Source organism: Sceloporus undulatus, chromosome 4 (assembly GCF_019175285.1).
Source record: "Sceloporus undulatus isolate JIND9_A2432 ecotype Alabama chromosome 4, SceUnd_v1.1, whole genome shotgun sequence".
NCBI classification, from domain to species: domain Eukaryota; kingdom Metazoa; phylum Chordata; class Lepidosauria; order Squamata; family Phrynosomatidae; genus Sceloporus; species Sceloporus undulatus.
Window position 1 is genome coordinate 193542736 of NC_056525.1, and position 25080 is coordinate 193567815.

The following is a 25080-nucleotide window of genomic DNA, read 5'->3' on the forward strand; positions in this document are numbered from 1 at the left end:
ATATCTCTATGCCCTTCATGTATACCTATTTCTTCCAGCTGCCTGCAGTAATTCCTCTCTGCTTCTTCCACCCTTGCTCTTTTATCTGTGTCTTTTCCATGGCCTTCTTCTTTTCCTATGTACTTGCATCTTTTTGTAGTATCTACTTTGACTCTCCAAATCGTCTTCTTCCTTCCTTTCCTTCTTGAAAACTATATTTTATATTCTACCTCCTCCTCCAGTTAAGCACTGAACTGTGAAATAGTGGTCTTTACATTTTGGACATAAATAAATGATAAACATGTGATTCCATTTCTAAGAGGGAAATCAGACAGTGCAAATAACAAGATAAAACACTTTTTTTGTGTTCTTAGGGGCTGTATAGACAACCCCAAAGGAGCGGCATCCTGCCGCCCCTTTCAGAGCTTGATTGGGGCTGGCGCAACTGCATGCCATGGCCCCGATCCAGCATTTTGCCAGTCCAAAAAGGGCTGGCAAAATGCTGCTCGTTCTTAAAGTGGTGAAAAACCACTCTTGGCGCTGCCATGGCGGCTTTTTGCTGATTCTTTGGTGCTGTGCTTAGGTGCTGTGCCAAAGAAATGGCACGATGCTGCTTGCCGTGCGGTCAGGTCGATGACGTGACACCGGCACGAGGGAGGAAGCGGGGCATCCAGCATGCTGTCGCCACGGCCCCATTCCAGCCCGATGCTGGTGTTAGTGCCGCTCTGTTTAGCCCACTAGTAACTGTTCAGGGAAGTTTTGGTAGACTACTCAAATAGTACACATCTAGAAAGGCAATGCTAAGGTGACATTTCATCCCTACCCAAATGCGTCCTATTATCTTTCCCTCTCCTAAAATAAGAAAAAATGCAAGGGGAAAAAAAGAGGATGGAAACGACCAGCAAGAAAGCTTTCCACACTGGTACAATTTCGTTAACTGTTGTTCAGAAGAATGTTCCACACAGCAATACTCCATCATTCATATGGGAAAATGAATGCCTTATCTAGGGGTGAAAGAGACTCAAAAAAGCATCATGAAATTAAATAGTTTTAATTTTACTGATTGTTTTTAAAATAACTTCTAAATATTTTTACTGATTTTTGTAGGTTTTTATCTGTTCTGGTTGAAATATTCTGTATGCCGCCTTGAGTCCTAATATTGGGTAAAATGAATAAAATGATGATGGTGATGGTAATGGTGATGATGATGATGGCTGGAATCCTGTTGGGGATTTATGTCTTTCTAAGTGGACCTAATTAGAATTAGAATTGGGCAGTTCCATAGCATCTGTATTCAGTAAGGGGCCGCTGTTATGTTACTATGTAGGGGAGCTGGAAAAGTAACCGATACACATTAGGACCCACCCACAGGGGTACTGATGTGCATCAGTCCCTTGTGTTGTGCATCAGGCCATTAGCTATGGAGTGCCAATATGCACCTAGAGCCTGATACAAATCAGGATACCCTTGTGGGTGTCCAGTTGTGCATCTTTGCAATTTACTAACTGTGTATCTAAGCCCCTCTGCTACATTGCTAATTATACATAAAGTTACACAATGTAGACTGTGACAGAGGATTCTGCCTCCTCCTCCTCCTCCTTCTTCAGCATCATCATTCCAGTAATATGGAAAAAACTGTTTTGTGAACTAAGGTCTCCTACTTTCAAGGGAGAAATGATTTATCCTCTCCTTACAGGTAAAAAAATCATGTATTCTAGGAATTCATGTTGCATTTAGTATGATTACATGGAACAAAACAGATAATGTAAAGTTTTATATTTTTTGAGGCCTGGTTGAATCTCTGACTTTTCTTTTAAGGGGTATTAAGCACCTCACCTCTTGATTTTAAAAAAGGGCAGCCATTTTTAATTTTCCAAAATTGTACAGGCATTTTGGAAGAGGTCTCTCCTATAGAAGCAAAATGACAGCTGCTTTGACTTTCTCCTTTCTGGGCAAACAATTCTGACACAACCCTCAAGTAGAACTGGAAGGTAGTTGGTTTCAAATGTGCAAAAACAGCTGAGAAACTTTCTTGTGACTTTGATATCCTTGAGAAAAGCTTGAGAGAACATTGATTCAGGAAACTCTCCTCCCCAACCCCCAATATTTGGTCAATGGTGTTTAAATATGGGAGAGGGCTTGATGGTTGCAGAAGTTTTTAAACTATGTTTATGGGTTATAATCCCAATGATAATCATCTGCTAACTAGCAATTTAGGAACAGAAAAGAAAAACTATTCTTCCAGAACACTGCTTGCTTTATCACACACACACACACACACACACACTGGAAACAGGATTTTACACTGGACTAGTTTTTTTTTCTCATTTCAGTTTTTAAGGAAATGAACAGATGTAACACATTTATGTAATTTGCTTTTGTGCAGATGCTGAAATGGGCCTTTTACAATAAAATATATGCAGTATATGTAATTTCAGCTGGATCTTCTGGCATTTTGAAGTGAAAATGTGTACCTGCAAGCTGTTTTATAGTTTCTCAGTCATAACTATCTCTTTTACACATACTGCTACAACTGCAATTCTCCCTTAATATGCAAGCTTTTCAACAATGTCTTGACAATATTCTAAATTTTGCAAGTCACAATCTTCTCATTTTGCATTGTTCAGAAGTCTGTTCAACTGTTTGATTTCTCTCTGTAGAAAATTTATGAAGTAATCATTATTTTTACATTTTTTACAAAACAACAACATACTACTGGATATTTTCTATGTAAATTCCTTGGAAAGAATAAAAAAAGAGTAGCTGGAGAATCAGAAAACATTTGAGAATGCAAACATATACATTCTTTTCTGGGAAGGAACCTGTTTAGGAGAGGAAAAATAGTGTATAGCATGAACACATCTGAATCTGACCAGAAATGTAGAAAAGCAGTAGATAATGGTTAAAACTCTTAAGCTGTTATAATGAAATGTCTTAATTTGGAAACCTATCTAGAAATCTGAAACAATGTGTCACCTGGAGAATGAAAGAAATCTCAAAACTTCAAAAGACATCTCTGTTATAGTGAAGGGGAGATGCAAGGTGTACACCAAATTCCCACTCCCGTTTATACAAGATCTTATTGTATATGTATTCTCTCACCATATCTAGAGTAGCTCTTTTGCAGTTGAGGAACATAGTATGAGTCAGCCAGTACTTTGGACAAAACTTTAATGCTTTCTGAGATTCCAAATGCCTTGGGTAGATCAACATTTCATTCCTTAGACTATTCCCTAATATTTGTTAGATTGCTGAGCGGTCAGGAAGTACCCCTAGAAAGCTGTTTCAGTTATTCAGTTTTCAGATTAAAATTATCGTTAAACATATAAAATCAGCTTTAAACACACTGAGATACTGCCTATATTCAAGGGTGCAAGTTGTTACAAGTGCACTTAAAAATATATGGCTGGCATTCTGTTCAGTAATGATGATGTAGGCTGAGTCCACACAGGCCAGAATACTCCAGGAGAAGACCAGAGTATTCTGGTCCAGATGCTGCCCTGATTTCCCCTATACTTTGTTGTGATGTTCCATGTGTCTTCCAGCTCTTGAGCAAATTGCTCTGAGGTCAGAACAAGCTGCCTAGTGTCAGTCACATGGCTGGACACCTCATCCTGACTTCAGAGCAAGCGACTTGTACCAGCAGCAGTGCAACTGAGCAGCACAGCAGAACATGCATGCTAACACCCACCCTGCATCACAATGGAGGGCTCCAGATTTTCCTAGAAGATCCAGAGCAAAAGGTGGTTGTTTAAAAAACAATTTTAAGATGGTATATCTCGGGTTCTTAGTGAGGGCGGGAGGCAGGCTGCATGGTTTAAAAGGTAGGTTTTGCGGGTAGCATTGGGAGAAGTAACTACATAGTTATAGCTACCTCATTGTAATTATTTCTCTGATGTTGGATTTTTGTGTATATTTGACCCTATGTGTGAGAGAGTGTGTGAGTGTGACAGATAGATTCTGTTTGTATGCAAAAACAGAGCTTAAAACTGCACTGGGACTTGAACTCTGTTGATAATCCCAACTAAGGTAGGCCCACTGATCAAAATTTTTTAGACATGTATTACTCACCATTCTACAACAGATTCAATGGACTTATTCTGGGACTACCAACAGGATTCAGGCATAAAAATTCAATCCCATATCCATGTAGCTGGGAGCAGAACACATGAATTTATCAGATTTATTTCTACTGGGGCATGTTTTAATACAACTCACAGATCCATTGGACTGTCTGTTCTGACTAAAGCTACTCTAGGATAGTGGAAAATCAATTTATGATTTAGTCTTCAGATTCTGTTACCACAAATAAATTTAGGCTCACACCCTAAATGGTTATTGCTATAATATTATGTGTTACTGAAATCCCTTTTCTGTTTCTTTCTCTGGTCCATGCCCTAGTGGTATCGCAACTAGATTATTGTAACCTTCTTCTGACAGGGCTTCCTCTCTCACACCTCCATCCTTTAATCTCTGTCCAGCATTCAGCTGTACGTATTATCACATCTGCTCGCCGCACTGACCATGTGTCTCCTCTTTTATCCTCCCTTCCTTGGCTTCTCTTCCCCTTCCGCATCCGGTACAAGCTTTTGTTGTTGACTTTCAAAGCCCTCCATGGACTGGCCTCTCCTTACTCATCTGAACTTCTTTCTCCTTACATTCCCACTCATACCCTCTGCTCTGGTAGTCAAGGTCTCCTGTCCAGCGTAGGATTGCCACTGCCCCCTCCTGGAATCATCCCTTTTCACTTGCTGCCCCTTACTCCTGAAACCTTCTTCCACCACGTGCACACTTCATCACTTCTCTACCCAGTTTCAAAACTGAGTTAAAGACTATATTGTTTAGAAAAGTGTTCCCAGGGGTGAGCCCCTCTCTGCCCCAGGATGCCTCATTTTAACTATCCATTAAGAAGCCAAGCCTTCCCTCCAGTCCATCTCCCTTGGTCCAGACCTCGGAAGTAGAGAAGAACTGCTGGACCTCACCTCCTTCCCCACCACCACTCCCTTCTCCTGTTGTGTCATGTCTTTTTAGATTGTAAGCCTGAGGGCAGGGAACTGTCTAATTAAAAAGATTGTATGTACAGCTCTGTGTAAATTTACAGCACTTTATAAATAAAGGTTAATAATAATAATAATAATAATAATAATAATAATAATAAGACATGTGAGGGTAAATAATACATACCAAAAACAATTCAGGGATTTCCTTTGCATGCTATACTACCATAAGAGCAATTTACAATGCACAAGTTAAAATTTATGGGTACCACACATATAAAAACAAAGAAAAATAACAGAAACTCCTCTAGTTATCATTTTGTACTTTTATACTGTTGATCTGTTCTTTGTTCAATGTTCTATTAATTCTTGTATACATACCATTGGGATTCCACTGGTCTTCTCCTCCCAATACGAACAAGAAGTTTTCCACTTCCACAACACAATGATGGGCACTATTATATGGCATAACTGTAAAATTAAAATATAAATAAAAAAGAAACAGAAATAAAACAGGCATTATTTATTATATTCCATCTTAATACCATGATTATTTCTAGGCAATTTACTTTTGGACTGGTCCAAACATAGAATTTAGACATAATGAATTCAGTTTTCAGTTTCAGTACATATACAGAGTGAAGCAAAAGCTGCTTTTCAATCCTACTCAAAATTCAGTCCTACTATCTTGTTTCAATATATCTAGAAGATCTTAGATTGATTTATCACCAGTTTCTTCCATATAATTACTTAGGGGTGAAACAGACCTGCATAAAAAGCTGGCTTCCAGCTGTCTTGGGGGTGTGGCATGCAGACGATGCAAACCCAGAAGCCGACTTCAAGCTGTCCAGCCATTTACATCGGGGGGGGGGGGACTTCTGGGTGTTCAGGTAGTGTGGTGTTTATACGCCACATGTCACCAGAGTGCCTTCAAGCTGGCTTCTTGCCATGGCAGGACACAAAAAGGAGCAGCTGTTTGTCGTTCCTTTTTCAGATGGCAAAAAGGTGGCTTGGGGCTGCCACAATCCCAATCTGGCTTCAGAAGGGGTGGTTTGTCTCACCCCTTAGTTTGTTTTGATACTTTGTGGGCATCATCAGCACCAGAAATTGCACTGAATTGTAGCATTATCCAGGCATAACTGTGAACCTGAGACCAAAGAGCAAAAGCTGTACAGCAGTTGCTTGCATTGTTTGTGACACACTGGAATTGTCCTTACACTTTCTACAGTCTTACACTTTCTTTTTGAGTGCTGACTGTGACACCATCAACCAGCCGCAGCCTCATACATACTACATACATACTACAGCAGCTTTGTGAACTGTGCCTAAAAAAAGAAGAAATGCTGCAATAAGTGCAATTAGCCACCAGTAAATATAATGTAGATAGCAAGATTTGTTTTTTGTTTTAAAAAGCAGTGTCACAAAACAATTGCCAAAACCCCCCAAAACAAAACACCACCACCCAAGCAAGCTTTGTTCATTTTGCAACATCTTCACAACAAGACTCAAGAGTATTCTGTAGTTTTCTCTTACATAGCAGTGAACAAACTGCATTTCCATACAGTTTCAAGTTTTTAAACTGAAGCCCTGCTGATTTAATGCTTTCTCCAAATGTATACACTTAATTCCCTGTACAATGTCATTAGCTATACAAACAGATATTTTCAGTCCATCTAATCAGGAATTCCTTTGTTGAAAAATCAAAACTATTTTAGCAGAACTGCAACATTATTTTGATTTTTCTTTTCTTTTGTGCATGGGATTATTATTGGAGATGGCAGAGAAGCTGGAATTTTTTTCCTCTCATTTTTTCCCCAGGCCAGAACTGTAGTACAAACTGCAATTTTAGTGTCATAAAATGAATTGCTCTGTAGTATGTGACATTATCAAAAATCATATGTTGAAATGCACACTTACACAGCTTTAGTTTTCATACCATATGTGGTAGTTCTGGCCCAGTATCTCCAATAGGAAAAATAATGTCCTTGTTCAACTCATCATATGGGCACCTTAAATCTAGGTGAGGACAAATGGGGAGGTGATGTGCATGTACAGGCAGGGAACTTATTGCTTGACACAGATCAGCAGAGCACTTAGGAAACCAGTGCAGTGGGAAATCAATATGACTCAGGGCCAGCTCTTACTTTGTACGCTTTTACCAGTGCCAAAAAATGAGGCAGCCTATCTCACACTTGGATTATTTTGGGTGATATATCTCTCATTTCATTTGTTTTATTATCTTTTATTTTTCGCAATGCACTTGAGCCGTGTAGCATATGCAAATAACAATAAGAAATATGTGCAGCTTTCTTGTTTAGGACACACTTTCTTAAAGATCAAGTAGTCTCATTTAAGCACCTCAGTAAGGTTTGGGTTTTTTTTTGCAAAGGCAATGATGAATAAGCAAAGTGCATATTTACTTTCCAGTAAAGGTCAAATATCATTTTCATAGTCTGTGTCTGTACAGCTGTCTAAGCAAAAGTAACTGTTAACCAGATAGGTTTTGGAGAAATACATTAATTAATGTTGCTTATTGCTGGTAGGTCTTACACAGCTGTTAAGCACCCAGGCCTAGACATTGTCAATCTTCAACTTGCTTAGACAAGTAGTTCCACATAAGTCCATGCTATATTTTTGGAACAAATAATTTGACTATGTAAGGGCTATAACTGTGGAAGTCTTACAGGCTGGCAGAATGGCCAGATTTATATTTGTATTAGTCCACAACAGTTACCACATTAATTTAAAGCTCAGGATAATAAATGAGCTTCAGTTTCTTTCTTTTTGCACTTTCAGGTATCTTGAACAAGCAGATGCATCTGAGGAAGTAGCCTTAAGACTACAAAAGCTCAAGCTGCCAACTTCTATCTTTAATGTCAAAGGTGCTACAAGATCTCTCTAAATATTGAACAAGCAGTTGTACTTAAAAGAAATCACCATGAAATATACCTGATACTGCTTTTGTTTAAGCATTTTATTTGTTTTGTGATTAGAAGATATTTTGAAAGGACAGGAATATAATATTTTCATTTGCAAATTAAATTATATGCTATTGTTTCATGCATTTATTAAAAACCTGTTCCTTAAGATCAGTTGTGATTTATCCAGCCAAATACAGCCTCTGAACAAGTTGTGATTTGCCCAGGTGACTGCAGCATGGTGTTGTGGCACAATGCACCTCCTGGTTTTGTTGCAGGATGCAGTCAAATGTTAATAAAGTGCTTACTGTGCTCCTTGAAGTGTTTGCTGGGATGCAATGTAATGATATGGCAATTAACTTTTTTCAGCACAATAGGAAACATACTGCTTTCAGAGCCAAGTAGCAACAACATCTGGGCAACAGTAATCTATTTGTTTAATGCCAAAATATCTGCAGATGTGCCAAATGTGTGAAAATGGCAAAGTATCAGAGTGAAGTTTTTTAAAAAAGAAACCAACAACAACCCAATATAAACTTCTCATAATTCTCTCCTATAGGCACAAATGAAAACTGCAAGATAATGATAGGAAAGTTAAGTTCTACAAATATTACTTTGAAAAGAAAAATGTTAGTGTGTCCGTGCGATATGTGGACACACTGTACGCAGATTCCTGCTTATGTAAAAGCCGCACAACAATAAAAACAATGGTGCACACGCGCACTACAGCGTCACTGCATGCATGTACACCATTGTTTCCTATGGTCTGCGAGCATACATGGATTTTTCTTTACGTGGGGGGGATCTGGAACGGATCCCCCGCATAAGGAGAGGGCCCACTGTATTTGTATAAGTAGCATCTACAATTCTGGCCACAGTTCAGAGAACCATAGAACTACTTCTGCTTCCTGGGGTAAGGTGTGTGTGTGTGTGTGTGTGTGTGTGTGTGTGTGTGTGTGTATGGAGTGAGATGTGAGGGACAAGCAGCTACCATCAGTAATACGGCAAACCAGTTTCAGGAGTTTGAAAAACTACTTAGCATATCCAATGGTAATCTATGTGAGTGAAAGTAATCTCTTCCTGAACTGCTATCTCCTTTTTTTCTTGTGTTGTGTCTTAATTCGACTGTAAGCCAGTGAGCAGGGAACTAAGTTTTTTGGAGTTGGTCTTTTACTTGTAAAACACCAATTACAGTGATAACATTATATAAATAAATGATGATAATTATGATGTCTGCCTTCAAGTTGTCTGTTGACATATGGTGACTTCATGAATTTCATAGCTTTTCTTAGCCAAGGAATACTCAGGAGTGGTTTTGCCAGTACCTTCCTCTGAAATATTTAAGTTTATCGCACGGGGCTTGGAGAACGGGAACAAGAGTGGAATGGAAGGAACGGGAATGGGGCAGAATGGGGAGGAAATGGATATTATCGCATGGGAGAACGCCACGATGCCGCTGGGAGTCCACAATCCGTTCCCCATCTGTCCCACAGCAGCCAATTTTGAAGAACTGTTCAGAATTGTTTGTCAAAATTGGCTGCTGTGGGATGGATGAGGAACGGATTGGGGACTCTCGGCGGCATTGGCTGAGTTCTCCCGTGTGATATGTGTTTTTCCCCTGTTCCGCCCTGTTCCAGTTCCCTTCCATTCTGCCCCATTCCCATTCCCCAAGCCCCGTGGGATAAACTTAATTGCCGACAGTACTTGGTATTTCTTGGCAGTCTCCCATCCAAGTAATAAACCAGGGCTGACTCTGCTTAGCTTCCAAAAGCAAATGGGATATGATTCCTTTAGGATATTTAGGGATGCTGTGGCTTAGTGGTTAAAATGACAAGTCTGAAGATCATAAGATCAGAAAGTTGGCAGTTCAAGGCCCGAGTGCTGCATGATGGGGTGAGCTCCTGTCACTAGTTCTAGCTTTTGCCAGCCAAGGCGTACAAAAGCATGAAAATGCAAGTAAATAGATAGGTACCACTTTGGAGGGAAGGTAACAGGGTTCAGTGCAGTTGTGCTGGCCACATGACCACCAGAGTAATCCTTGGACAATGCTGGCTCTTTGGCTTAGTAACAGAGGTGAGCACTGCCTTCAACAGTCAGTTACAACTAGACATTCAAGTCAAGAGACTACCTTTACCTTCAGGGTATTTAGTCTACTGTACAAATAAAAGAAAAATGCCTGAAGGTTCCATTAGGTAGCTTGGCCCTGATTCACCAGAAAACACTAGTGGGATCATAGAATCATAGAGTTGGAAGAGTCTACAAGGGCCATCCAGTCCAACCCCCTGCTATGCAGGAACTCTCAATCAAAGCATACCTGACAGATGGCCATCCAGTCTCTGTTTAAAGACTTCCGAGGAAGGAGACTCCACCACTCCACCACACTCCGAGGGAGTGTGTTCCATTGTTGAACAGCCCTTACTGTCAAGAAGTTCCTCCTAATGTAGAGGTGGAATCTCTTTTCCTGAAGCTTGCATCCATTGTTCCTGGTCCTGTTCTTTGGAGCAGCAGAAAACAAGCTTGTTCCCTCCTCAATATGACATTCCTTCAAATATTTAAACAGGGCTATCATATCACCCCTTAACCTTCTCTTCTCCAGGCTAAACATCCCCAGCTCCCTAAGTTGTTCATCATAGGGCATGGTTTCCAGAATAAGACAAAGTCCCTGTAGGTGCATGCAGGCTCTTGGGCACAACTAAAACTTGTAATATGTTTCTGGAATCTGAAGAGAACAACTGCACATTTTGCAGTGGTTAACCTCCTGTCCCATGATGCCTTTCAGGGAATTTTAAAATATTTGCTATGAATTCATGGGTGTAAATAATGCAAATATGGGTCAATGTGTAGACTAGTGATGCAAGCCACTGCTCTCGTTAATTGAACAGTGTCCTTTATTTTGTTGATTTATTTCAATGTGAGTTTCAGACTCCCTCATCTTTCCATTTCATTTCATCTCAGGTGAGTACCTATTGTCCCCTCAAAAAAAGGTATTTTAAAAGAAGTTTGTACGCCACGCTCAAACACAGCCCAGTGTGAGTTTTTAGCGTGTCAGTCAGTGAGTTAGAGGGAAAGGGTAAAGAGAAGCTAATCAGGATGAAATGAGATTAAAGGCTGTCTAATTTTACAGCAACTGTGATCCATCAGCCACTGTGAAAGTGACAGTGGAAATGAATGATGGAGACAGACAGGTGGGGCTGTACATTTCACTGATTTATCCTCAAATGCACTGGGCCTTATTTTATTGAGTGAACATGACCGCATTTATCATGACTGTCATCTAAACCCACTTCCCTCCATTTAAAAAGGTCACTTTACTAGGAGGAAGTAGGAAAGAGGCACTTTCAAAAGAGGCTTGAAAATTGAATAACATGTGTTTATAAAGCTTTGTGCGAGAACTATCAGCTTTATTAAACCAACTAGTGGAGTTTAATGAAAGGAGAAAAGACCAATAAATAAAAGGACAAATTTGATATCTGGAAAAAACAAGTGCAAGAATCAATTTGTTGGTCCTACAAATAAAGATACACACAAGTAGCCATATTAGAGAGGACTAACATATATAGATCCTTACTTTCTTCCTCAAACTCTGAGGCTCCAAGATAGGAGTCCAAAAGTGGAGCAAAGATGACTGCTTCAGAATTTCAGAGAAGCATCTCAATTTAATCCTTAATGAATGGACCAAGAACCTCCAGTTAATTTGTTTGAGATCTCCTTCCTTCCACTGAGTACTCTGCTTAGACTGTATTTAATGCAGGTTTTTGGCTGACTAGCAGACATCAACCTATTGTGATAAATTAGAAATATTTTTTCCTGTCAAAATCAGGCAAAGAAAAAGGTAAGAGTGGTATCTGCTCTTTCACTGCCCCCATCCACTTCACTTATAGCTCTTGACATTTGTGCCATATTATTTCTGACAACAATAGTAGCGCCACCCACATTACTATGCCAACACACTTTCCTGATTACTTTCCTCTGGCTGGAACTGTGTTTTTATAAAATTGTGTGACTTATCATAAATTGTGCATTTCCACAAAACATAAGGACAGCATAGCCAGGAAACACTGAGGTTTCATCATTATGCCATAGTAAAGTGTGAAAGACAGGTGTATGCCCCTAAAAATGTAGGGGACACAAGCCACAAAGGTATAACCAAAGGCAATTCCTCCAGACTTAGGGCCACCCATCTTACATACTGTATGTGATTCCCACAACAAATCAAACTCACTTAGTGTGAAGTGGCTCAGTAACATTATTCACTGTAGGGATAAATAAAAGGAAAATATTTGTTTTAAGTGCTACTATATAAGAGAATATCTTTCCAATGTAATTCTAGAGTGTTGGCCTGCCAAGGACTAAGAGCTGTTGTTGCTAACCCACACTTCATGTTCATCTAATGAAAGTCATATGGTTGCCATTGTAATTATCCACAGGTATTAAACAAAATAGCATCAGCATGGTGTAGTGGTTTGAGCACTGAACTACAACTACAACTCTGGAGAACATGGTTCAAATCTTCACTCAGCCATGGAAACTCAGTGACTTTGAGCAAGTCATACTCTCCCAGCTTTGGAGGAAGGCAAAGGCAAACCCCCTTTGAACAAACCTTGCCAAGGAAATGCTGTGATAGATGTTTGCCTTAAGGTCACTAGAAGTCAGAAACAATTTGAAGACACACAACAATAATTCAAACGTTAGCACTTGCTAGTAAATTTCAGCATAACTGCTCTTGAGAAAATATTCACTCTGAATGCAAAATAATAACTATTAAGAATGGATTATTAACTACTCCAAATATATTAGGTTTCTGATTGCAAATTCACAAGTCTCTAGACTGGATGGGACACTTCTTGTGGGAGAGGATGAAATGAAGAAAAGCAGGTAATAATTACATTTGTGTTTCTGGACAAAGTGAAAATTAATTCTGAATTTTAAAAGGCTCGGGGTACTCAGTGTATAGAGGGAGGTAACAATGATGGAGATACAAATCAGACAGGCTTGTTCAACAGTAACACTACATGAAAGTATTACCCATAATATAAGACTTTTTTTTAATGTAATGAGTTTCTTTAATGCCTTTATCGAGTCACCTTGTCTGTTATTACTCTCATTTTCTAAATAGGAACTATTGTAGACAGATTTTGGCTCAGTTTAACAATCAATATTTTGGCTTAATTTGCCAAAGCACAGTGCCTTGCAGAAGTATTCAACCCATCCCACCTTGATTTTTCCACATTTTGTTGTGTTGAAACCTGGAATTGAAATGGATTTGATATTGTTATAATTTGATGTACACAAGATACTCAGCATTTGATGGTGCAAAATATTTAATTGTCCACAAAATGGCCTTATATTTTGAGAGATTAGCAGAAGTATTTCTTCCATGAAAAAGCTTCTGACAATTCTAAGAGGTGTCTGACAAAGAAGTGGAACAGCTACATGCATGCTTGATGGTATATTCATATCTCAACTTATTAAGAAAAGGTACTGCTCATATGAACACTGTCAGTGACTTATTTAAAGCCATCCAGGAAGTGTATGACAGGACTTTGAATACTGATTTTTCATTTGAGAATTCATATGCTGCGTTAAGCTACTTTTAAGTGGACTACTGATAACAGAGACAGCAGGGAGACCATAGATGCAACCTCTAGGTTCAACAGTGGCTTTTACATATAATCATATATACTATACTCCCTCGTTATCCTGGGTGCAGACTCAGAAATACAAGATAATGTAGAACAACTGTGGATTGCAAAAACAAAGTGTACACTTCTGCAAGCAAGAAGGACTGCTCAGACCTATCTCTCTTTCCACTGCAAATGAGGAAGTTGGCCCTGGGCTCAATTCTCAGTTACTCATTTTCCCCTCAGAAAGTATTTAGTGAACTAGGATGCCATGTGTACATATGAACATGGGGAATGCTTGACCCTGATCTAGTGCATGAGCTTGCAACCAGCCCCCCAACTTGCTGCAAATAAAGTAGCTGGGCAACTATGTAGTTGGCAGGCTGCTCTGATGAGCCCTGTCCCCAGACCCTGAAAAATAGTGGTATCTGTGACAGAAAGTGGGTTTTGTGCCTGCACACAGTGTCATATGGAGCTTTTTAGAGCTGAGTATATAGTTGCCAGAGTGAAAACTGAAGAGGGAGCCTGTACTTTCAATGGTTGTAACAGAGGGAACTTCAGCAGATGTTGCTTCTTACCTGGCTGTGCATTGAGCAACACTTGTTGAAACTCCCACTTCTAAACAACAATTAAAGTTAGAGGAGTTATCTTTAGTTTCACTCTGCCAGCTCTAGCTGCCAACCTTTTGGGCCTCACTCTCACTGGCTGTCTGTCTGTCCATCTATCACTAAGGTGGGGTACAAAGCTCCAGAAAGAGGCGCCTTTCCGGCGCCTCTCTTTGCTCTGCAGGAGCACTGCAGCAACCAAATTGTGCGGCGCTCCTGTGGAACAAAAAAAGGAGCGCCTGGAAGCGGCTTCTCTTTGCAGTGTTGCTGCGATGCCGCAAAGTGCGAGAGACATCACAATGATGTCGCAGCTATGCCGCTCCGTCTAGAAGCAGCGCAGCTGCGACATCATTGTTACACGCCCCGTGTCGTGGGTGTGTCACAGCTGCAGTGCCCTCATCACATGCAAGGGCTGCTGAGCGTGTGGGCGCTCCACCCACCAGGTAACCCTTGCACGTGATGAGGGCACCTCAAAGGCCTGCCTGTTCCAGGCCTAAGTTATTCTCCTCACGTTTCTTTTCTCTGCTGTGTGAGCAGCAGCAACATTAGCATTAGGGACTTTCACTTTTTCAGCATGATGAGTTCTATTTTCTGAGTGACTTTTGTCCCTCAGATGGCCCCAAATGTCTGCAAAATGCAGTAGTTTTCTTTCCTCAATCCTCCAAAATGCCATAACCCCATACAACTGATAAACATCTCCTGATATTGAAACTGAAAGTGAGCAATGTTATTTTGGGTTTTGATTTCAGCCAATTTTCAGTTGTTTTTGGGCGGGTTCTGGCGGCCTCCCCAGCCACAGGAAATTTAAAGTAAGGCACAGGGCAGTGGCCAAAGAAGCTGGTAAGGAGGATGGGCCGGGGATTTTGAGACCAGGAGAAACCAGGGACGGTTTAGGCCATCAAGCTGCCCCTGGGTTGGGCTGCCAGTGGAAACCAGGGCAGATTGGAATCCGATTGGAATCCGCCTGGTTCCCACTTCAGCTGAATCGATTTATTTCTAAATAAATCGATTCAGCCCAAAAAACACCCCATTTTACCAGCGTCTTTTTGATGCAGGTTAAATGGGCAAAAATGGGCAAAAAGGATGGTTCCCCTTTCTGAATCAATTTCTGAAATCAGATTCAGTGGGAACCATGCCTGTTTAACCCGGATCATGATCCCAATTTAAATATAGTGGGAACAAGACCATAGTAAAGGAGGAGCCTCTTTCCCCCACTGGTGTTTCTGAGATCAAGCCACCGCCCATACCTTCCTCTTTCCCCTCTACTACACTGATAACAGCTTTTAGGACAATTAGGAAAACTACATGGAGGTAAAGGTTGAATCTTTCTCCCCCAGTGCCACTGCTCCAACTAGAATTAGTCTCCAGAGGCTCCTTTAGACAACAATGAAAACACAAAGAGATCTAATCATGACTCTGAAATTTGACCTTTAAAAACAGAGTAACTAAGCAAATACTGAAACAAACATGACATGAGAGTGGTATTTTTCCAAAGGTTTCTCACATACTTAAAAAAAGTATTTTGCACTATTTGCAAAGCATGTTGATACTATGTTGACAAATTTTATCCATTAATATACAGAAAGACTACAGACAATTCTACAGACTTTTTTTTAAAAAAAGTATGCATAATTATATAAGAGAAGTCTTTTCCTCAGTCATACCAAGTCTGAGAAACAGCACGCCAATTTCAGAATAACTTTTGATATAAACAATTAGTGTAGTCATTCACATGTAGCAGTATCCACAAAGACAAAATGGACAAACAGTTTGATTTTTTTTTTCCAGCAGGCAAATGATTTAGAAGATGTAGAACTGTACTCCTTCTCCAGGTTACTGAAAGGCAAGCCACAGCATACAGTGCAGCTTATTCTCAAGTTAGTTAATACAAGACTGCAGCCTTAAACAGAAATTCTATGTACACCTATTTGGGAAGAAATCCCATTGAAGTGAAGGGGGCTTCTCTGTTGATATGTGTACTGTAGGATCACATTGCCAGTCTATCAATTTAATCACGATAGCTTCAGTGTCCTCTTACCTTGATCCCTTTTTTTAAAAAAAGCTAGTAATTCCCTCATCCATTGAAATTTTAGACTGAGTCATGACATGCTTCATTGCTGCCTGGCCTCCTATGCCCCTTTCAGGATGATTTGAATTATTGTATTAATCAGAATTTGCAGCCAACCAAAAACAAAGAAGTGAAATGCAACATGAATTACTAAGCTAGTTCTTTCTCCAGCAGTTAACTTCTGTTTGTTCCTTCTGTTCAGTTCAACAGCAAAAAATCAAATGCAGTGTACAGAAAACAAATGTATTTGTTGCCAATCCTGTAAAGTACTGAGTTCCTACAAGTCTTATTGATTGTAACAGACTTGGCACTAAATCTGTAATATCTGCTTTGTCTTTTTTTGTCTCGGTTCCCCGAACCCAAACTGAATAAGAATCAGTCCGTGATTCCTCTGGCAGTCCAAACACATCTGGTTTCCCTTTCCATACAACAGCCCTGGGAAAAGAATTGCTTCTGCTCAGTGCCTTATGGCTGTTTCACATATTACATCAAAAGACAATTCTTTGGTGTTCCTCCATGAATTGGCCAGATTTTTTCCCCCTGTAATGTCTGAAAAGACATTTTCTCATGAATGAAAACATACAATTAAATTGGCTGGGAATATCAAGATGGTGTTGTTTAGTTGATGAGATCAACCGATCGTTAAAAAGCCCACTTTTGATCCAACTAAAAAATTGTCAAAACTGGCACCTGACAAACATCAGTCTTCCTTCTCTCACAAAGAAAAAAAAAAGCCTCTTCTGTGATGATAGCTGCTAAAACACACACTTGTAGAATTTATTGTTACATCCTTGACTTTTCTGCTGCCAGACCTTTCTATGTGAATTCCTTTCTCTGCTGCAGTGGTCAAATTCTCTTAAAGGCTATTAAGAATGTAGTGCAAACTGACTGACTGATTGATTTCACTGTGTAGTTTACTTACAGTTCTAAGATTTGCTTTTCATCTATTGAGGTAGAAAGATCAGAAAGTGACCAGAAGGCCCAAGTAAGGCAGAACTCTGCTAAAGGAACAGTCTGCTTAGCCATATAAACTTTTGTGAGCACCTAGGAATTCCAAGGAAGAGCAAGTTGAACATGTATAGAGCATTCTGACTGATGCTCTTAAACATTTTTGACATATTCTGCTGATAAGGGTACCAGCTAGAATGCCAGTGAGTTATGTGGAACAAGTGCAATATAAGTTATTCACTTGTTCGTTATCAATTTGTATTACTCTTATAGCTTTTTCATTGGGCAATCATTTGCTGCATCATTTTGGAGGGATATTACATAAACCTGATTTAACTGCCTGTATGCTGGTCACTCATGACTCATCTGCCAGATGTACTTGCATTTGTGAACTAGACATTTGCTCATATACATTTTGAATCTTTCACTTTTCTCAGCTCCCACTGTTCCTGGGAACTACCATGGCTAGCCCCTGGAAATTACTATAATGAGTACAACCAGATTTAGCTGAATGATGAAATCCATCTATTTCATTAAATATCTGCCAACTAAAGATTATGCTTCATATAAGTGTAATACAAAGTAGACTCTAGTCTACAGAAGTGTATATATCACATTAAAATAATAAGTTTTTAAGATGGAAAAAGACTGGTCATTTTTGCTTTAAGTAACTAATATACTACCTTGTGAACTTGATTATTTTGCTATTTTGTCATTCCCTTGGTTAGAAATGTTATTAGAAAAGGGTTAAAATGTTTAATTATGAATAATTCAATCACATTTACAATACCATAGAAAAGGGGGGGATCTAAAGTATTTATATGTTAAATTTCTACTTCATGGTAAATGCTCATATTACCAGAAAAATGCCACTCATTATTTTACATACACACACTTTACTTTCCCCCTATTTTGAAGACTGAAAAGAAGGAAACATCTGCATGAATTTTCAACAATCCCAGTTTTCATCTCCCCCACCAGAAACTTTTCTCTTGATATCCCTTTTCTCCCTCCCTTACAATCCCATCCCCTTACTTTTGTCCTTTCTTTAACTTACTATTTCCCACGTGGAGCTCAATAACATTCTCATGTTTAAATGTTTCAAAATTCAGTTTCCTGAGATAGATAGTGAGTTTGTATGTGGAATTAGTTGTAGAGCATGCAGACTATCTGGATGTAAAGAAGACCATCCATTTACAAGCTGCCCTTACTATTTGTTGGTTTAAAGTTTTAAACTTTGGTTCTTACTAAACTATCATACTCTAATCATGATTCAAAGCACTCTAAAATAAGTGCTTTGAATCTTGTGATGCAAACATTTTAACTGCTCAACTCCTGAGTGGGCTAACATAAAGCAAAAAGAGTTTTGCATAAAGATTTTGAGCAAGGGAGATGTTGGGAGATGAAAAAATTGTTAACTATTTAGCATGTCTTTCATTGAATTAATTAATAACTGAATTAATAACTTATTTCTGAAATTAGGTTAATGCTGGAATTCCAACTTCAGTCAAACAATTAAAAATAAATTATATTAAACTGTCCCTTGTGGGCAGAATACTTTAATTGTTACTTGTTAGTTCCTATTTTTGTTCACTCTCATCAAATATCTCTCCTTCCTGGCTACTTACATAGAATTCGGTGACTAGTAATTCTTGAGAGAGTATGCCACACAGGGACGCAGGAATCTCTCTGGTTCTCAAACAATTCATAATTTAACATATTTTCTTTTTCTCTCTACTGTATTCTAAAGTCTTTGGACCAACAAATACATGTCTACAATATTATGTATTCTAGTCTTACAGTGTTTTGGTTTGGTTTGAGAATATCTCACAAGATCTGGATGATAGACATATACAGAAATATATTTGTATAAATATCCTCCAACATGATTTTAGCCTCAGTACTCTTCCTCAGAGTAATAGGGTTGCATCCTTGCTCAGGCACCCCCAGAAAAGTATAGCATATACTTGGGCCTGTATCTCTATTTATTGTTGACAAGGCAGACAGATGGAAAAACATTTTGGCTCTGCTTCACAGGAAGTCAATAGTTTGTCTACTTCACTGGCCAGTCCAATTTTTATAATATCTTCACTCACAGGTGTAAAGATGAATATTCTTTACATGTGTTAGAAAGTAGGCAGACATTCCCTTATGCCAAGTAATGATAGTAGTTCTGAAAACCACACACACACACACACACACATGAAACTGAAAGACAATTAAGAGGGGAAGGCTCAGGAATGCACAGTACTAACAAATACTGAAATCAAGTACACCAAAAAGGAGCAAACAAATAATTCAGAATGACAGTGATATGACAGAGTGTTTGCAATACCTTTCCCTCCTCAGGTTATATCCAGTGAGCATCTGGTACAATTTACATTACCTATCCACAAGTGGATCTATTCACTAGTAAGGCTGGCAAATTGCCAAGAGTCTATGGGATTATTAGCACTGTTGAGAATGACTGCATGGCTCAAGCAAATGTGTTGTCCTCACTGGAAAGTACCGTGAAGCAATGACAGAGAAACAGAGGCTTCTACATCAATATGGTGGAGCAACTCTGGGACTCTTCTAGTGACATCATTAACTGACTCACGCAGTAACAGCGGGGCCATTCCTACTGGGCATATAATGCAACCTATATCGCTGTGATTCTGACTTGGATTTTTTCCCCCGAGTCATAATTGAATCTGACCCATCGTTCCCATTAAAAATGGGTGCAAACAGACCCAGGGGTTTTTTACCCCTGTTTTCGTTCCCATTGGTATTCTCCCCGTGGTAATTTGAAGCAGGATTTTTTGCTCCCCGTTCCCATTGCCCTTCCAGAACCTCTTTTTTTAAAAAAAGCAGCTGTCAATCAAGCGCCTAAGCACTTGACGTCACAGCCAATCAGTCGCTTAGGCGCTTTTCCCCTTTGGGAAAGAGAAAAGGGAGCCTCTATTCCCCTCAAATCCCTTTGCATCCCAGGCTCTTCTGTGTCTTCCCATAGTCCCTCTGGAAGAGAGAAGGAGCCTCTATTCCCCCCAAATCCCTTTGCATCCTAGGCTCTTCTGTGTCTTCCCTGCTTCCCACTCCACTGGGGGAAAGGCTATGCGAATGGGGGAAATGGTGCTGGTAAAGCAGGAAAGAGAACAACCAGGTGACACCCCCAGGCCAGCCCCTTGAGCACTGCTCCTCCCATCCCCAAGTTCCCAAATCAGACACCCTTGTCGTTCCCATTCGTATGCCACAAATCAGACTCGGGAGGCACAGGAAAAATCGCTGAAAATGCACTGTTAAGTTAAACTGGTTTATCAACCACCGATTCGGGTTTTTTCAGGATAATTTGATCACATGGGAGACAGATTCAAATTCCAATGGGAATGATATCAGAGCAATGCGAATCGAATGCGCGCTCAAACTGGAACGATGCACCCATGTTTTCCGTCCTGATCCGCATTATAAGCCAGTGGGAATGGGGCCAGTGTGTCTACCTTGTTCTGGAACAGCAGCTCCTAGACTTCTGTAGCCATTGTACAACACCCTTTAGGTGTAAGGACATCTGATTCCTGTCTCCTGTTCAGTGACACTCAGCAGGGAAGTTGGTAATTTGCCAGCCAAAGGCTGTACAGGTGATTGTTCTGCTTGCAAGGAAGCACATGCCAATTCCTATAGCAGCTGGAGCCCTTTATCACATGTTGATCCACTAGGGATTTTGGGTTTATGCCTGCTGTGTCACACTGCAGATGATCATGGTGGCATTATTAGCCCTTCTAGCTTTCCACTTGACATAGTACCCTAGAGCACTAAGTAATTCATGTGCTGCTATGTGTGTGCATGTAACTTGAAAATAAGACATGTTTCTCAAGCAAGAATAGACAATTTTCTTCTAATAGAAAATTTTCATCCTACAAACAAAACAAAACAAAACAAAATAATGAGAAAAGGGAAGAAGTGGCATGGACCTAGAATACTAGCACACACTACATATAATTGAGAATATTTTGTTTGTGCAAGAAAATCAAATGAGATGTTCAGAACAGACAGGAACAGAGGAAAGACTCATTCATGCTATTTAAATACGTTCAGCTAAATAGCAATGTTAAGGTAGCATTTAATAATCTTCTAATCTTAGAAAACACATTTAAGAAAAATCTGTTATTGCAAGTAATTTCAGATGGGCAAACAAAATTTCAATTACAGATACCGCATATTTTGTGATAAACTACTGGATTTCCATTCTTTCTCAGAACTTTTCTGTCTCCTGTTAGATATGCAGCCATGCATCATTAATAGGAATGCAACCATACATCATAGCTGGCACAGGCACTCTTGGCTAAAGTCAGCCATCTCTCTCCCCCCACATCCCCACAACACACACACACACACACACACACACACACACCACACTCTTACTCCTACCTTTCAGAAATATCCTTTGCCATTTTTCTGTGAAATGTAATCCTGTGGAATTGGCTTAATCTTTTAATAACGCTCTTACATCTGTGCATCTATTGTATTTCACTCCCCTCATCTGCATTCTAGACAAATTTCTATTTTGTGTTTTCTGTTTTGTTGGACTAGATCAAGAGGAACATACCGTACAGTATGGGTGAAGAAGACCCTTTGCTTCTTACTACTTTTTGGTATATTTTTATTTGTTTATTTTAAAATAAAATCAAATAAATCAGAGAGTCGCAACAGCTCAGTGCTAGAGCTCATATTTTAAAAGAAAGGAAAAGGAAAAAAAGACACTAAGTTCAATTCCTGGCTGGGAAAAAACTTTGGTTGCTACCCATCAGTGTAGACAATAATGAACTCGACAGACCAATGATCTGATTTAGTATAAGGCACCTTCCCGAGTTTCCAATTTTTCTATGGGTTTCTACACAAAATGGGAAGTGAGTTCTTTTGAATATTTTCTGAAACAGAAAAAAGTATATAAATATTTTGTTTACACAAAAAGGGTTTAGTGTATATAGTGCATTTATTAGTACAATAATTGTATGTTCTAGGGGAGCCATTAGTTCTTCAGCTATCCAAAGTATTCATTAAAGCTGTCTAGCACATAGAATCGAGGCTGCTGCTTTAGTAATGTGCCAATGCTTGCTCAAGCTTTTCAATGCTGGGCTGAAACCAACTTCAACACAGCACTGAAGCAGAAACCCTGGTGCTTATGATTGCTGAGTGAATAAAGTGAGATGCAAAGAATTTATGGGAACCATTGAAAATTGTTCATCAAATTAAATTTGGGTGTCCAAACATGTATGTGTATCATATGTATAATAAATGCAAACTCATAATCTTCTAAGAATATAATGGGCTCATATCAATAGATTCAATTCACCTCCATTTTCTTAAATACAACAGTTCCTTTGTATTAGCATGGCAATTTATTGTATCTTTTTGTAAACTAATCCTAAGCAAATGCCTAAAGGGTTTACCAGCTCAGTCTCATACTCAGACACAGAAACAGTAAAGTCTTTAAAATATCAATGTTATTGTTATTTATAATAATTAAAATTTTGAAGAAAGCATCCCCATGACAGAAAAGCTGCAAGTGGATGAGAAATAATAATCTCCATCATTAAAGGCACCAGAACCTGTCTGATCTTGGAAGCTATACAGGGTCAGCTCTGAGACTGAGACTTGGAGACTGCCAACAAACATCAGTTGTCATAAGCTATATTTCAGAGAAAGGAATGGGTAAAATCACCTCTGAGTATATCTTGCCTAAGAAAAATCTATTAAATTCTTGGGAAGTGGCATCACTAAAGGGGTGTGAGGAATGCGGACGGCACTGGATGACACCCCAGAGGGGGATGTAACCCGGTGGGGTGGTACACCAGGAGGGGTAGCTGCTAAGTCCCACATGGCAACTTCCACATGGGACTCCGAAGGCTTCAGGGGATGCAGATGCCTTCCATGCAGCAACCTCCATGTGGGACTTGGAAGACCAAGTGCCCCCCCTCATTGTGCGATGCTGTTCTACTCATGAGTAGAATGGCACCATGGCAGTGAGGTGGGGGCATGCTCTTTTGGCCCTGCCCCCAGACACCCAACCCCTTTAAGCTCTGCCTCTCCCACCATGTGATACCCCATGTGAGGATGCCACTTTTCAGGGGGTCACCATAGGTGGACAGGCAGCATGAAGACATATACCCACAGAAAGCAGAATGTCAGAATAGACTACAATGGATCTGTTGGCGTACAATGAACAAAAATGTGTATTACAGTCATCTCTCCTTATCCAGGGATCCTTTATCCATGGATTCAAGCATCCACAGTTTAAAACTATTCAAAAATATATAAACTCTGAAAAGCAAACCTTGATTTTGCCATTTTATATAAAGGAAATTATTTTATTATCCATGGTATTCAACAGGACTTGTCCATCCACAGATTTTGGCACCCATGGGGGCTCCTGGAACCAAACCCGAGTGGATACCAAGGGTACATTGTATAAGCTCTGAAGGGAAACACAGGTTATTCTTTGGACTGTTTGTGAACAATGCCTTGAACATCTGCAGACTAAGGAAATGTGTGGCAATGAATCTCCTAGGGATACTGTGCACTTCACTTGGTGGCAGTGAAGGTGCCAGGGATGTTGTGAAGTTGGTAGATGTTCTTGTCGCCCTATTCTATTGGTGTAAAACAGTCTACAGGGAGCAAGACACACCAGCACAAGCCCTTGTGCTTGTATAGCAGTTGCTTGGCATGCCAGTGTCATAAGATCCCTCTTCACACAGTTATGAATACTTACTACGGGGCCTTTGTTTTATAAACATGCATAAAATTAGGCTGTCAATGCCTTTCCTGAAAAAAAATACAGGCCCCTTCTCTGCCCAGTTTCAAAACTGAATTAAAGACTATATTGTTTAGAGAAGCATTCCCAGAGGTGAGCCCCTCTCTGACCCAGGAAGCCTCCTTCTAACCATCCATCAAGAAGCCAAGCCCTTCCTCCAGTCCATCTGCCTTGGTCCAGGCCTCGGAGGTGGAAAAGATCTGCTGGACCTGATCCTATTCCCCACCACCACTCCCTTCTCCTTTTGTGTCGTGTCTTTTAGATTGTAAGCCTGAGGGCAGGGAACCATCTGACTAAAAAATTGATGTACAGCGCTGTGTAAACTTACAGCGCTTTATAAATAAAGGTTAATAATAATAATAATAATAATATAGTGCTCATCAAAACTCTTTCTAGATTTGCATAGTACAATGATTACCTATTACAGGAAACTGAAAGAACTTAGTCTGAACAGTTGTTCAATGCACTATTGATGCTTAGTTCAATAAGTAATATGCTTTCTCATTCTCAGCACAGACATGCATATTCTCATTCAAATATTTTATCTACTGATGTTTTAGGATGAATGAGATGGAAGATATATCATGAGTACATGTATATGTATGAGTACATGTATATGTATGTATGAAATTTAACACGAAAAAATGTAAGGTACTGCACTTAGGGTGGAAAAATTAAATGCACATATATAGGATGGGGGACACCTGGCTGAACAAGAGACTTATACATGTGAAAGGGATCTAGGAGTCCAAGTAGACCACAAGTTGAACATGAGTCAACAGTGTGATGCGGCAGCTGAAAAGGCCAATGCAATTTTAAATAAATAAATAAATAAATAAATAAATAAAATCTTTATTTATATCCCGCCCTTCCAAAAAGATCAGGGCGGCTTACAACATGCAACAAGTGCAACAGATACAAGTTAAAAGCATAAAACAACAATAAACCACAGTCTAAAAACAATAACAAAGGCCCCGTTAGCCCATCCTCATGGCCACGGAAGAGGAGGGAGGCCCACAGGATATTTAATCGGGGAATGCCTGCTTGAATAGGAAGGTTTTGAGTTCCTTCCTAAATTGGGCCAGGGTGGTGGATGAGCGGAGCTCTGTGGGCAGCGTATTCCAAAGGGCTGGGGCAGCTGTGGAAAAGGCCCTTCT

At 39.7% G+C, this 25080-nt stretch overlaps 2 protein-coding genes across 2 annotated transcripts in view; both read right to left on the reverse strand.

The window, feature by feature from the left end:
• The window catches only part of LOC121928461 (opsin-5-like), an 896145-nt gene that overhangs the window by 519202 nt on the left and 351863 nt on the right, over window positions 1–25080 (reverse strand). The gene's annotated exons all lie outside the window — the stretch shown is intronic.
• The window catches only part of KLHL14 (kelch like family member 14), a 102843-nt gene that overhangs the window by 29782 nt on the left and 47981 nt on the right, over window positions 1–25080 (reverse strand). The window contains 1 exon segment of the mRNA XM_042463221.1: window positions 5358–5447. Within this exon segment, the coding sequence (XP_042319155.1) occupies window positions 5358–5447 (90 nt within the window).